The sequence below is a fragment of the Bufo gargarizans genome, unplaced genomic scaffold, assembly GCF_014858855.1.
Source record: "Bufo gargarizans isolate SCDJY-AF-19 unplaced genomic scaffold, ASM1485885v1 original_scaffold_1017_pilon, whole genome shotgun sequence".
Lineage (NCBI taxonomy): Eukaryota > Metazoa > Chordata > Amphibia > Anura > Bufonidae > Bufo > Bufo gargarizans.
Genome location: NW_025334201.1, coordinates 163,813 through 179,100, shown reverse-complemented (window position 1 = coordinate 179,100; position 15,288 = coordinate 163,813). Strand labels below are relative to the sequence as shown.

The window sequence follows — 15,288 nt, the reverse complement described above, 5'->3', positions numbered from 1 at the left end:
AATTGTACTTCAACCCAGAACAAAAAATGTGCTTTGACGGACACTAAATATCTTGCCCAGCAACAACAGTACAGCGGTGGGTAACGAGAGATTTAGAGGGATTTAAATTTGAGGCCTAGTATTTAGGCGCTGGGTGACAGGTATGGGTTTAGTGACAGAATTAGACTTGGAAATACACAGTAGCGGGTGTGTGTGAAGTTATTCTGAATGACCCAATGTGCACCTTCAATATTATATACCCTTTTTGGGATAGATTTCAAATAGCTCTGATATAGCAGGAACCACTAAATTATGAAATTGCTAAATTGGGAATTGTACTTCAACCCAGAACAAAAAATGTGCTTTGACGGACACTAAATATCTTGCCCAGCAACAACAGTACAGCGGTGGGTAACGAGAGATTTAGAGGGATTTAAATTTGAGGCCTAGTATTTAGGCGCTGGGTCACCGGTATGGATTTAGTGACAGAATTAGACTTGGAAATGCACAGAAGCGTGTGTGTGAAGTTATTCTGAATGACCCTATGTGCACCTTCAATATTATATACCCTTTTAGGGATAGATTTCAAATAGCTCTGATATAGCAGAAACCACTAAATTATGAAATTGCTAAATTGGGAATTGTACTTCAACCCAGAACAAAAAATGTGCTTTGACGGACACTAAATATCTTGCCCAGCAACAACAGTACAGCGGTGGGTAACGAGAGATTTAGAGGGATTTAAATTTGAGGCCTAGTATTTAGGCGCTGGGTCACCGGTATGGATTTAGTGACAGAATTAGACTTGGAAATGCACAGAAGCGTGTGTGTGAAGTTATTCTGAATGACCCTATGTGCACCTTCAATATTATATACCCTTTTAGGGATAGATTTCAAATAGCTCTGATATAGCAGAAACCACTAAATTATGAAATTGCTAAATTGGGAATTGTACTTCAACCCAGAACAAAAAATGTGCTTTGACGGACACTAAATATCTTGCCCAGCAACAACAGTACAGTGGTGGGTAACGAGAGATTTAGAGGGATTTAAATTTGAGGCCTAGTATTTAGGCGCTGGGTCACCGGTATGGATTTAGTGACAGAATTAGACTTGGAAATGCACAGAAGCGTGTGTGTGAAGTTATTCTGAATGACCCTATGTGCACCTTCAATATTATATACCCTTTTAGGGATAGATTTCAAATAGCTCTGATATAGCAGAAACCACTAAATTATGAAATTGCTAAATTGGGAATTGTACTTCAACCCAGAACAAAAAATGTGCTTTGACGGACACTAAATATCTTGCCCAGCAACAACAGTACAGCGGTGGGTAACGAGAGATTTAGAGGGATTTAAATTTGAGGCCTAGTATTTAGGCGCTGGGTGACAGGTATGGGTTTAGTGACAGAATTAGACTTGGAAATACACAGTAGCGGGTGTGTGTGAAGTTATTCTGAATGACCCAATGTGCACCTTCAATATTATATACCCTTTTTGGGATAGATTTCAAATAGCTCTGATATAGCAGGAACCACTAAATTATGAAATTGCTAAATTGGGAATTGTATTTCAACCCAGAACAAGAAATGTGCTTGAACGGACACTAAATAACTCGCCCAGCTACAGCACTAGGGACAGATTTAGCTGGATATAAATTTGAGGCCTAGTATTTAGGCGCTGGGTGACCGGTATGGATTTAGTGACAGAATTAGACTGGGATATGGCCAAAAAATGAACAGACTATTGCTGGTTAAATGCACTTGGTGTGACAGCTTCACCCTGATGTAGGCTTTAGCCAAAAAACAACCACACCATTGAGGGTTAAATGCACTTGGTCGCAGCTTGTGCTGGCGCACCACAAGACACAAAATGGCCGCCGATCACCCCAGAAAAATGAGACTGACAAACGGTCTGTGCAGCCTAAAAACAGTGAGCAATTGAGGATCAGCAGCTCAATGATCCACAGCTGCAGATCGATCAGTTAATCAAGTCCTTTGGAGGAGTTAATCTGCCTAATCTCGCCCTACTGTCGCAGCCGCAACCTCTCCCTACGCTAATCAGAGCAGAGTGACGGGCGGCGCTATGTGACTCCAGCTTAAATAGAGGCTGGGTCACATGGTGCTCTGGCCAATCACAGCCATGCCAATAGTAGGCATGGCTGTGATGGCCTCTTGGGGCAAGTAGTATGACGCTTGTTGATTGGCTGCTTTGCAGCCTTTCAAAAAGCGCCAAGAAAGCGTCACAAAAGCGCGAAGAAAGCGACGAACACCGAACCCGAACCCGGACTTTTACGAAAATGTCCGGGTTCGGGTCCGTGTCACGGACACCCCAAAATTCGGTACGAACCCGAACTATACAGTTCGAGTTCGCTCATCCCTAGTGATAACCCTTGCCAGGAGCCCATTGAGTGAGCGTTCAAAAGCATAGGCAACTGACGGCTGTCGCCGGACGGCAGTGGAGGACATAGAGGAGGGTGCAGTGGAGGCAGAGGTATGGCTGCTGGTACCAGTACCTCTAGGAGAGGGAGCGGGAGAGTGGGAATGCATCGTTGGAAGGGGTTGGAGTGGCTGCATTACAGTTTCAGGAGCTGCTGTCCCCTGCGCACTGCTGGTGGCGCTGCTGCTACGACCACCCTGCATCTTTTCCCACTACCACCAGTGGTTGACTCTCAAGTGATGGGTAAGTGCAGTGGTACCCAGCCGGGCCACAGACCCCCCTCTCCTCACCCTGGCGAGGCAGAGCTGACAGATGGCAATTGTCACATCGTCTGCTGAAGTAAGCCCAAACAGGCGACTTATGCACCGACCGCCTGTCAGATGGGGTGTTGCTGACTTGTGCCTGTTCAGTGCGCACAGGTGATGCTGGCTGCTGCTGCAGCTGCTGCCTCCTCTTACTGCCATCACCAGTGGAGCCCCTGACGCTGGGCTCCCTGGCAACCTGTTGCACCATTTGCAACTGGTGCCTACCTTCCTCCTCATCAGTGCTGCTGAAGTCTGACAAGGGAGGTGGCACCCATTCTTGGTCACCCTCCTCTTCATCCCCCGATATGTTAGAACCCAGGGCCAATCAGTGGTGGACTGAGGGGAACAGCAGATGTGGAGCCCCTGACCTGGCTCCGCTGTCCTCTTGCTGATGCCTGGGTTTGACTTTCAGTGGCTGAAACCACCCGCACCTGTTGGAAGGGATGCCACTGGGGTACTGACAGGCAGTACCCCCTCCTCATCCTCCACCCCTTCCAAAAGGTCCTGCGCATGAGGACTGTACTGCAATTCAGCTTCCTGCATTACCTCCCCCAAGATGTCCTTCTCACTGTCACTTTCAAACAGGAGCAGGGTAGATTCTTGGGGGCTGGGGGTTGGTCCTATAGGAGAAGAAGTGCTGCTGCTGCTGCTCGGAGCTGGTCAGAGGACTCTGTGGCACTGGATTGTGCCACGAGAGCCACAACTGCCTCGGCGTCCTGACTAGAAATGGGGTGGCTGCCACCCACAAGGAAATCACAAATGAGGCGGACTCCCATGACACCTGTGCCTGCCCCTCCATGGGTAGATGAGCTGCCCATGCTGGCAGCGGTCCAGCACGGGAACCAACTCCCTTACCACTGCTGCCGTAACTCCCACGTGAAGTACTCATATTTTAATATTTTGTTTTTATGTAGAAAAAAACACAACATTAGGCAAATTTTTTTTTACATTTTTTTAACAAAAAAGACGCAGACACTACACCAACTAAAAAGTAACAAACTAACACTAAAAACTAAAACTAATAAACTTTTTTTTTTTACTAACAAAAGACACAGGCACTAAACAGTTTTAAAAAAAACACCAAAATCTAAAACTAATAAACTTTTTGGGGCTTTTTTTTTCTAACTAACAAAAGACAAACAAACTGATGCAGACACTACACCAAATAAACAATAAGAAAGTAACACTAATAAACGTTATTTTTTTTAAATTACACAGACAAGACACTAAACTAAAACACTAAAACACAACTAAAGCCTACACTATACTATACCTAACCTACACATTGCTCTTAAACCTATCAGCTACACTATTCCCTAACTTACCTATACTATCTCACACTAACTAAATGGATATCTTTCAGGTAACTGTACCCTACACTCAGGCCCGTCGCTACCCAACAGGCAAAACAAGCAATTGCTTGGGGCCCCGAGCTGGTTGGGGCCCCGAGCTGGCCCGGGGCCAAGCAGAGCTGAGTAACTCAGAAGATCCGATGGTATATTCTAACCCCCAGGCGTTCCCATGGTGGACGCTTGCCTTCGAGGTTAGAATATACCATTGGATCTGAGTTTTACGAGCTTAGTGAGATCGTAAAAACTCAAATCCGATGGTATATTCTAACCCCCAGGCGTTCCCATGGTGACGGGGACGCTTGCCTGGGGGTTAGAATATACAGGGCCACGCCGCTCACAGCAGTATATTTATAAACTAATCAGTAACTACTTTAACTTTAATCATTGCTCATTGCTGAGCTCTTTACTTGGATTATTTGGATATCTTACTTTGTCTTAGCTCCGGTAATAGCAGGCAGTGCGGGGGGCGGCGCTCACTCACTGACCGACGTCACGCGCCTGCTCCTCCCACTAGGTGAGTGAGCGCCGCCTGCACTGCCTGCTGTTACCGGAGCTAAGACAAAGTAAGATATCCAAATAATCCAAGTAAAGAGCACAGCAATGAGCAATGATTAAAGTTAAAGTAGTTACTGATTAGTTTATAAATATACTGCTGTGAGCGTCGGGGAGGGGGATCTGTGGATGGCACTGTAGGGGGATCTGTGGATGGCACTGTAGGGGGATCTGTGGATGGCAGTGCCATCCACAGATCCTCCTACAGTGCCATCCACAGATCCCCCCTCCCCTAAACAGTGCCATCCACAGATCTCCCTCCCCTAAACAGTGCCATCCACAGATCCCCCCTCCCCTAAACAGTGCCATCCACAGATCCCCCTACAGTGCCATCCACAGATCCCCCCTCCCCTAAACAGTGCCATCCACAGATCCCCCCTAAACAGTGCCATCCACAGATCCCCCTAAACAGTGCCATACACAGATCCCCCCTAACCAATGCCATCCACAGATTCCCCCTAAACAGTGCCATCCACAGATCCCCCCTAAACAGTGCCATCCACAGATCCCCCCTCCCCTAAACAGTGCCATCATGGCACTGTTTAGGGGAGGGGGGATCTGTGGAAGGCACTGTTTAGGGGGGATCTGTGTATGGCATTGTTTAGGGGGGATCTGTGGATGGCCCTGTTTAGGGGGGAGATCTGTGGATGGCACTGTTTAGGGGGGAGATCTGTGGATGGCACTGTTTGGGGGGGGGGATCTGTGGATGGCACTGTTCAAATTTCATGCACATTAAATGCAACAGCAGTATTTGCACTGTAAACCTCCTTTTTTATTTATATAAAGTGTGGGTGAACTTAAACTGTATGGCTATACTGTGGTTCCTGTAGGCTTTGCGTGCGTAAGGTGTGGAGGGGGGGGGGCCTCCATGTCTATTTTGCTTGGGGGCCCCAAATTCCTTCAAACGGCCCTGCCTACACTACACCCATCACTAGAATCTATCAGCTGCACTATTCACTAACCTATACTATCTCACACTAAGGCCTCATGCACCCGGCCGTTCGGAAGCACTCCGTGGTGTTTCTTTCCATTGTTCAGCACCGCAATAAAAAATATGACGTCATTTTTTTTTGCGGTGCGGACTGAACACAGATCCATTCAAGTGGATGTTGCCCGTGCATTGTCCCCAATGCACGGAACGGCCGCACAACGGCCGTGTGCATGAGGCATTACTAAACAGATGATATCTTTCACCTATCTATTACTATACCCTAAACTAGAACCTATCTGTTACACTAACCTACCCTATCTAACACTATCAATCAAATATATAATTTACTTTAAAAAAAAGCACTGCAAAGAATTCAGCTCCTCTCACAATCAACACCAAATGAAACGGCACAAAATGGCTGCAGGGAAAGGATCTTATATAGTAAGGGGTTAGCAACTTTCCTATTGGTTGCTAGGGATGTTGCTAACCTCTGACAACTACATTTGCATCCTCCTCATTGGCCCACAAGCTAAAAAAAGTGAGGGATCAGTGTCCTTTCGAAGTGACGATATTCGCATCACAAGAATATTCACGTTACGAATAATCGGGCTCCACTTACTGACTCGTCACTGTAAGTAATATTGGAGCCTTAGGACTTTGGACCACAATCTAGAAGAAGGGAGGGATGATCAAATTATTTTTACACAGTACACATCATTGTAATGTGTACTGTGTAAAAAAAAAATCGAACACTTGTAATTCCGAATATATATTGCTATATTCTAATTATTCGCAAAATCGCTAAGTGCCGATATTCGCTAAAAATATTCGCTTTGAAAATATACACGCTCAACACTAGTCACGGTATATACTGTTCCTGTATATAATATTGTATAATACTGTTAAGGGGGCCCTAATAATAAAATCTTTTAGTCTTCCTTCTGGTTGGGCCTAGGGTGGCCAGACATCCATTTTTAGGCTGGACAGACCGGTTTTCTGTCTCCATGTCCTTCGTCTGGTGCAGGGCATGGATGGACAAAGGGATGTCCACTCTTGCAGTAGCTCACCTTCCATTTAGAAACTTCTCCCCTTTCCTCCCCCGTTTTTTTTCCCAGCCGGCGATGGGGTGTGTGGTTTCACGGAGGTGGGAACGTGGTTTATCAGTTTGGGGGTGTGGTCAATGAGGTCCAAATTTCTGGTGTGAAGCCAGTGGCCACCCTAGTTGGGTCTCTTCTAAAGTCTGGCCCCAAAGCAGCTGCTTACCCTATAGTTACACCCCTAAGACATAATGAGACCCTGGAGTATATAGACAGACATGATGAGTGGCTGTAGTATATAGACAGACATAAAGAGACGCTGCAGTATATAGTCAGACAGGATAAGACTCTGCAGTATATAGACAGACATGGTGAGACACTGCAGTATATATATACAGACATGGTGAGACGCTGCAGTATATAGACGGACAAGATGAGATCCTGCAGTATATAGATAGACATATTGAGTGGCTGTAGTATATAGACAGACATGATGAGACGCTGCAGTATATAGCCAGACACGATGAAACCCTGCAGTATATAGACAGACATATTGAGTGGCTGTAGTATATAGACAGACATGATGAGACGCTGCAGTATATAGACAGACATGACGAGAGGCTGCAGTATATAGACAGACATGATGAGACAGACATGGTGAGAGGCTGCAGTATATAGACAGACATGATGAGACACTGCAGTATATAGACAGACATGATGAGACTCTGCAGTATATAGACAGACATGGAAAGACGCTGCGGTATATAGACGGACAAGATGAGATCCGGCAGTATATAGATAGACATGATGATAAGATGTTGCAGTATATAGACAGACATGATAAGAGGCTGCAGTATATAGACAGACAAGATGAGATGCTGCAGTATATAGATAGACATGATAAGATGCTGCAGTATATAGACAGACATGATGAGACTCTGCAGTATATAGATGGACCTGATGAGACGCTTCAGTATATAGACAGACATGATAAGACACTGCAGTATATAGACAGACATGATGAAAATTTTAAGACCACTTGAAAAATGGCAAAAAAACATATTTTACATTGTTGGATCTTAACAAGGTTCCAAGTAGAGCTTCAACATGCAACAAGAAGAAATGAGAGCGAGACAAAACATTTTTGAGCATTCAATTAATTGAAAATAACGATTAAACTGAAACAGGCTGTTTTTCAGCTGATCCAAATTTTAGGGCCACATGCCTTTAAAAGGCCAAATCTGTGCAAAGATGTGGATTCATTGTCATTTTCTGTCAGGTAGTCACACGTGATGGCAAACACAAAAAAACTCTCCCTTTTTTAACGTGGTCGGGTTGTTGAACTGCATAAGCAGGGTCTCTCACAGCGTGCCATCGCTGCTGAGGTGGGACGCAGTAAGACAGTCATTTGGAATTTCTTAAATGATCCTGAGGGTTATGGAACAAAAGTCAAGTGGAAGACCCAAAAAAACTTCACCAGCACTGAGCTGGAGGATCCAGTTGGCTGTCCGTCAAGACACTGGACGATCCTCAACCCAAATTAAGGCCCTTACTGGTGCTGACTGCAGCCCCATAACCATCAGACGGCATCTGAGACTGAAGGGCTTCAAAAACAAAAAACATCTTCAAAGACCTTGTCTCCTTGAACGCCACAGAACTGCTCGTTTGGACTTTGCAAGAGAGCACCAAACATGGGACATTCAAAGTTTTATTCTCTGATGTGATTTTTTTTTTACCTTGATGGTCCTGATGGTTTCCACTGTTACTGGCATGACAAGCAGATCCCACCTGAGATGCTTTCTACGCGCCACAGTGGAGGGGGCGCCATAATGGTCTGGGGTGCTTTTTCCTTTAGTGGAACAATGGAGCTTCAGGAAGTGCAGGGGCGTCAAACGGCCGCTGGCTATGTCCAGATGTTGCAGAGAGCATTCCTCATGACTGAGTGCCCTCGTCTGTGTGGTAACGACTGGGTTTTACAACAGGACAACGCTACAGTACACAATGCCTGCAGGACAAGGGACTTCTTCCAGGAGAATAACATCACTCTTTTGGCCCATCCTGCATGTTCCCCTGATCTAAATCCAATTAAGAACCTTTGGGATGGTAAGGGAAGTTTACAAAAATGGACAACAGTTCCAGACAGTAGATGGCCTTCGTGTGGCCGTCTTCACCACTTGAGAAATATTCCAAGTCACCTCATGGAAACGCTTGCATCAAGCATGCTGAAATGAATTTTTGAAGTGATCAACAATAACAGTGGAGCTACTCATTACTGAGTTCATGTTTAGAAGTTGGATTTCTGTTTTGGGGGGGTTTAGTTTTTTTTGGGGGGGAGGTGTGGTCCTAAACTTTTGATCAGCTGAAAAACTGCCTGTTTCAGTTTATTTATTGTTTTCATTAAATTGAATGCTCAAAAAATGCTTTGTCTCACTCCCATTTTTTCTTGTTTCATATTGAAGCTCTACTTGGAACCTTGTTAAGATCCAGCCATGCTAAATATGATTTATTTTGCCATTTTTCAAGCGGTCTTAAACTTTTGATCAGGACTGTATATATCATGTCACTGTATATAAGGTCATTGTATAATACTGTTGAGGGGGCCCTGGCAATAAAATCCTTAAGTCCTCCTCCTCCAAGGTTGGGCCCTTCTGAGTTCAGGCCCCAAAGCAGCTGCTTCCACTATAGCTACGCCCCTGCCCTGCAGCATTTTGGGAGATAATTATTACAGTATACAGGTAAACAACAAAGATTATCTTTAAGCAAATGTAAAGTAGAAATGATGAAATGCACAACAAAGTTGAAAGAATAATTGCAGTTTATTGCAGAGTACATGACATAAGACATTGTAGAAGTATTAAACAAAGTTAAGCGATAGATAAATTGTGCTTTTTGGTTTATAGAAGGACAAAAAGTAACTGAGAAGTGAACATGAATGGTAATTTTTTTCTGCTGATTGTATTTCCAAATGAAGTACAGTATGGCTCACAAAGGTTGTGTATGAACAGTAGCCTAAATTTTGGGTTTTGATGCTGTACAGAACTAAAATAGATCAAGTGAGTCAAGATATTTAAACCCTACTGGTTAAAACACTCTAATAATGTACAATGGATTCAATTTCTTTATGGCCATAGGACAATTTAGTAATTGGGATATATTTTTGGAGGCAGTATTAATACCTCCGGGAACTTGTGGAGGTTTTTGAAACAATTTTTACACTTGAGCCGCTGCCACCTCCGGAGCCAAAATTTCCCATTTTTCCACTGCTGGAAGTGAAACTTCCTCCACCGATACCTCCACCGATACCTCCACCATATCCGCTTCTACCAAATCCACCTCCAAAGCCAGAGCCTTGACCAGCTCCACCTCCAATGCTATAGCCTTGACCAACTCCACCTCCAACGCCATAGCCTTGACCACCTCCACTGCTACCTCCATAGGATGAACTTACAACGGCTGTAAAAAAAAAAAATTGTATAGTTAGGCATGATTATTCTGTATAGAAAACACATGTGTATCTGTGTGTGAATTGGATAAATAGACTTACAGATGTTTACAGGTCCTACACCTTCTCCAGTCAACCTGTAAAATAAAAATAATGGGAATGTTTCATTGGGAATGTGTTTATTCAGTCACCAGCTATCAATTTAGCATAGTATCCATAATACATCTTGGGTGCACTCTAAATAAAGATATAATAGAACATTTTGAACATTTCTGCTCAAACCACTGTACATGGGTTTATGGCCTGCTTTGTCTATCTAAATCTATTTCTTATCTCCAAAATTTAGATTTTTGCTACAACTTTAGCGCCCAAGACTTCAACATAGTAATATTCATTTATTTAGGTTTAGATTTGCATGAACTAGAATGGTTTGTATTTCGGGTATCAGTAAAAGGTTTAAAGGAAACGTTCTCATTCCAATAGAGCTTTGGTCTTCAACTACTGCTAGTGCAGCTACAGTTGAAATAATGGATTTGCCACCCATATAGATAAATATTTTAATTTGAAAAAATAAAAATCTTTTGAAAATAGTATTTTAATGGTTCATTCATTGCTATTTCAAATTAATCGGCCTGAGAAATAACACCTATTAGATTGAAAGTTGATAGTATGCTACATTATATAAATATATGACCATGATTTTCATTTCAGCTACCTGCACTCCTCTCCTTCCAGCAGTTTCCTGTAAGTGGCAATCTCAACATCGAGAGCCAGTTTGACATTCATCAGCTCCTGGTAGTCACGCAGTAGGCGAGCCATGTCCTGCTTGGCCTTCTGTAGAGCATCCTCCAGCTCGTCAAGCTTCTTCTTGGCATCTGTCACTGCAAGCTCTCCTCTCTGCTCTGCATCAGCAATAGCAGTCTGCAGCTTGGCACACTGTTTTTTTTTTTAAATAAAGAAAATCTATTAATATTTTGGGTCAGAATTTATATGAAAGAAATATTTTCTAATAAAAGATAGATGGCTTCTGCCAAAATCACTGTGCTCCTTTCATCCTTTTAAGGTTTGAGATGAATCAGTTCTAGAATTCTGGGGCAAAAAATATGCCAATTTTATAGGCACGCTGTTAAAATCCTTAATCCAAACTTCCTGGCAGAAGTTAAAAATCGGAGACAACGTGACACTATAATAATCATTATGTTACAATACAGAATTCATTGTTAGTGCTTATTTTTAATCCCTCTAGCTATTTCTCTTACTTGTTTCTTCACGTTGTCAATCTCAGAACGCAGTCTGTTAATCATACGGTTTAGCTCTGCAATTTCAGTTTTTGTGCTTCTCAGATCATCACCATGTCTTCCAGCAGACATTTGGAGCTCCTCATACTGCAGAAAAAAATGAACGGGAATGAGTTTATTAGCCAAAAAGTCAATAAGACCTTAAAAAATAGATTTTCACTGGAGTTATACCTTAAGAGGTTTTCCAGTCTTTTTATAGTTTTGGCCTACCCACATGATATTCTATCAATAACTCATCATTGGGTGTTCGACCCCCGCACTTCCATCGATCCCCTGTTCTGCAGTAGCTTTGACACCCGAAATCAGCACCAGAACTACACAGCTACATCCACTATGTAGTGGATGGAGCTGGTTACTGCAGCACTGCTCCGACTGAGGTGAATGGAAGCTGAGTCACAGTAATCAACTCCACCCATTATACAGAATGTATGGTGCTGTAGTTCTTCAACTTCTGGTGCCAGAGCTACTAAATAGCTGCAAATCGGCAGGGGTGTGGGCACTATTCAGTTACTGCTAGCCTATCCTGAGGATAGAACATCAATATAAGTTGATAAAAAATTACATTTAAAATTTACAAAGATGAAAGATATCAAATACTACATTACTATAAGCTATAGATCCATCACTGGTATTAAGATGTCCTCACCTTGGTTTGGTACCAAGACTCTGCTTCCTGTCGGCTTCTGTTGGCAATGTCTTCATACTGAGCCTTGACCTCTTGAATGATGCTATCAAGGTCCAAAGCTCTGTTATTGTCCATAGATAAAACCACAGATGTGTCTGAGATTTGTGCCTGCATCTGGGCAAGTTCCTGAAATCAAGGTGGAAAAGTTACTACTTTTTGTTATTGTGATGGAGATAAAAAACCTTTGAAGAAACACAATAGGAAAAATATCTGTATGGTCCCACTGCTTGCTCAATATATTTGTATTATGATTTAATTGATTTACTATTGGGCTATTCAATATCTTTTTAACCTTCTAATTATTGCCTCATGTTCTGTGTATACATAAAGTTGACTAAATACTTCAAAATATAGCTGAACCGTGAAATTATAATTACCGCTTCATACAGGGCCCTCAAGAAGTTGATTTCATCATTCAGAGAATTCACCCTAGATTCCAGCTCTACTTTGTTCATGTAGGCAGCATCCACATCCTAGGTAAACAACAGTCAGACAATCAGTCAGCATCCTACAAAGAAAACTGTGGCTCCACTCATTACTGTAGTTAAGGGATTGGTCAGAGATCTTGAGATTTTAATCACCTTTTTGAGCACCACAAATTCGTTCTCTGCTGCTGTTCTCTTGTTAATTTCATCTTCATATCTAAGCAAAGAGAAGTAATTATATGTTTATGCTAATCAACCACAAGCACAGTTTATTCATAGCCATTTTCCAAAATGAGAAATATGCTATATGTCAGTTAGAATAGATCAAGTTTTATAAAAAAGCATGTTGCAATATAATAACTAGTCAAGACCTTCTTATAATAAACATTGCACAATCTTGGAGTGTAATGGCTGTAATTCTCAAGAACAATTCTAGATTTTTCAGATTAAAAAATTAAATATGGTCTAACAAGTAAGTGGCATCTTCACTTACTTTGCCTTGAAATCCTCTACAGCATCTTGATTGTGTCTTAACTCAGCTTCCAAACGAGACTTATCAGCTGCTAGAGCGTCTAATTGTCTCCGGAGATCATTACAGTAGGCTTCAAAGAGGGGCTCAATGTTACTTCTAACTGTTTTGACTCCCTGTTCTTGCAGGAGGCTCCATTTAGTCTCCAAAACCTTGTTCTGTTGCTCTAGGAAACGTACCTGTGGCAACAGAAAGCAATTATATAAAAGAATTGTGCCATAAATCTTCCAGGTCTACAAGGGTATATAAGAAGTGTGAAGACTACCTACCTTATCGATGAAGGATGCAAATTTGTTGTTGAGAGTCTTAATCTGTTCTCTTTCTTCTGTGCGCACTCTTTGAATATTTGGGTCCATTTGCAAATTGAGTGGAGTTAAAAGGCTTTGATTAATTGTGACTTCTTGGATTCCTCCAGGTGGGCACACTGGAAATCCTGGTCCACCTCCAAATCCTTGCCCAGCACCAAATCCTTGCCCAGCACCAAATCCTTGCCCAGCACCAAATCCTTGCCCAGCACCATATCCATAACTTATACCAAAGCCTGCTCCACTACCAGCTCCAAACCCAGACCCATATCCATGGCGGGACTGAGAGCCCAATGAAATTCTTTTGTTTACTCCTAAGCCACTAAGACTTCTGCTGCCAAAGCCACCAGAGCTTACCCGGCCACCACCACCACTACGAGAGACAGAGAATGAGCTGAAGCCACTTTGGTTTGGCCTTGGTTGCACTGCAGAAGCAGCGCTGAAGGTTTTTGTATAAGTTGATTGGCGAGACATGGTCCTTTTGGATCTATGATGCTGAGGATGAGAAGAGAAGAAGGCAGAGTGAACTGCTCGGTGCTGAAACACCCCTTTTTATCTGTCTCAGTATGTGGGCTTGGTCCAGGGAAGTGTATGTATCATCTTACCTCAATAATGGGTTTGGCATCCCCTGCAGCAATCTAAACACTGAGCTCATCTGATTAACACACACATTTCTATTATATGTAGTGTTAAAACTATTCAATAGCTTGGAGTCTGTGGGAATCCCTTCATCCATTCCAGACAGGTTACTATTATAAATCTGCATTCTACCTAGCAGACGTCCCGCGTAAATCCTAAAACACTAGCCTACTGCTTTATACACCTAACAAAAGGAAAATCTGGGCACTCTCAGGATATCGGGCCATATAACATTTATTACTACACAAATAAATACAATACAGATAGATAATTCATAAAACTCCACTATTCATACACATCCTAATAAAACGCTCCTATGGATAAAATATACATGCCAACACGGATCCCTAAAATGTTAATATAAATGAATAAATAAGTGGACGTAGGTCACAAAATCTCTCTGTAAAGTAAAACGCAGCACTGTCAATGAGGTAGATGTATTACACTTTATAATCGCACCCCAAAAATATCCTAAGAATCAATAAATGTTCCTGGCGTGGTATCAACAACTGGATCCTATAAGTCAATAGCAAATAGTGTATATATGCACTCAGAGGGATAGTGGCGTCCCGCTATAAACTATCACCAGCGGCGCCCCACTGGGGAAAGCAAACGTTCTCTTGCTCCTTATGACTGCCTGCTGGAAGAATCAGGGCAATCTTACCATGTAGGTGAGTGTCCCCAAGGGTGCTCGGTTCGGTGGTCCTGTGCTTATCAGACCAATACTCACAACGCGAGCGTCTCCTGTCTCCGTTCTCCTGCAATGGTGGTTCGTTTAGCCACGTGCAGCTAGACTCCAGCTGATATGGATAGTCTTGCGCTGTGTGATTCACCTTCCCATTCGCGCGGCAGACGGTATTGCAATCAGCGGCAGGCACGGTCACTTCGGTCCTGGCTAGGTCACGATCACTGGGGTCCTGGCTAAACGCGTTTTGGGGTATCTAGTCACCCCTTCCTGAGTAGCACTACTCAGTACACTTTTTGCTATTGACTTACAGAATCCAGTTGGTGATACCACACCAGGAACATTTATTGATCCTTAGGATATATTTGGGGACTATACATCAACTGCGATTATAAAGTGCAATACATCTACCTCATTGACAGTGCTGCGTTTTACTTTACAGAGATATTTTGTGACCTACGGCAACTTATTTATTAATTTAGACTAACATTTTAGGGATCCGTGTCGGCATGTATATTTTATCCTTAGGAGCATTTTATTAGGATGTGTAAAAAAAGTGGAGTTTTATGAATTATCTATCTGTATTTTAATTATTTGTTTAGTAATAAATCTTATATGGCCTGATATCTTGAGAGTGCCTAGATTTTCCTTTTGTTACATGTACTTGACCCTTAGAGGATAGG

At 42.8% G+C, this 15,288-nt stretch overlaps 1 protein-coding gene across 1 annotated transcript; it reads right to left on the bottom strand.

The window, feature by feature from the left end:
* Positions 1-9,394: 9,394 nt before the first annotated feature.
* On the bottom strand, positions 9,395-13,815 carry LOC122922882 (keratin, type II cytoskeletal 5-like). Its single transcript, XM_044273635.1, has 9 exons — positions 13,246-13,815; positions 12,941-13,155; positions 12,604-12,664; positions 12,400-12,495; positions 11,984-12,148; positions 11,299-11,424; positions 10,755-10,975; positions 10,142-10,176; positions 9,395-10,050 (listed from the first exon to the last, which is right to left on the bottom strand). The coding sequence occupies exons 1-9, from the start codon at positions 13,753-13,755 to the stop codon at positions 9,767-9,769; spliced, it is 1,713 nt and encodes a 570-aa protein (XP_044129570.1). The 5' UTR covers positions 13,756-13,815; the 3' UTR covers positions 9,395-9,766.
* Between the last annotated feature and the right edge of the window lie 1,473 nt (positions 13,816-15,288).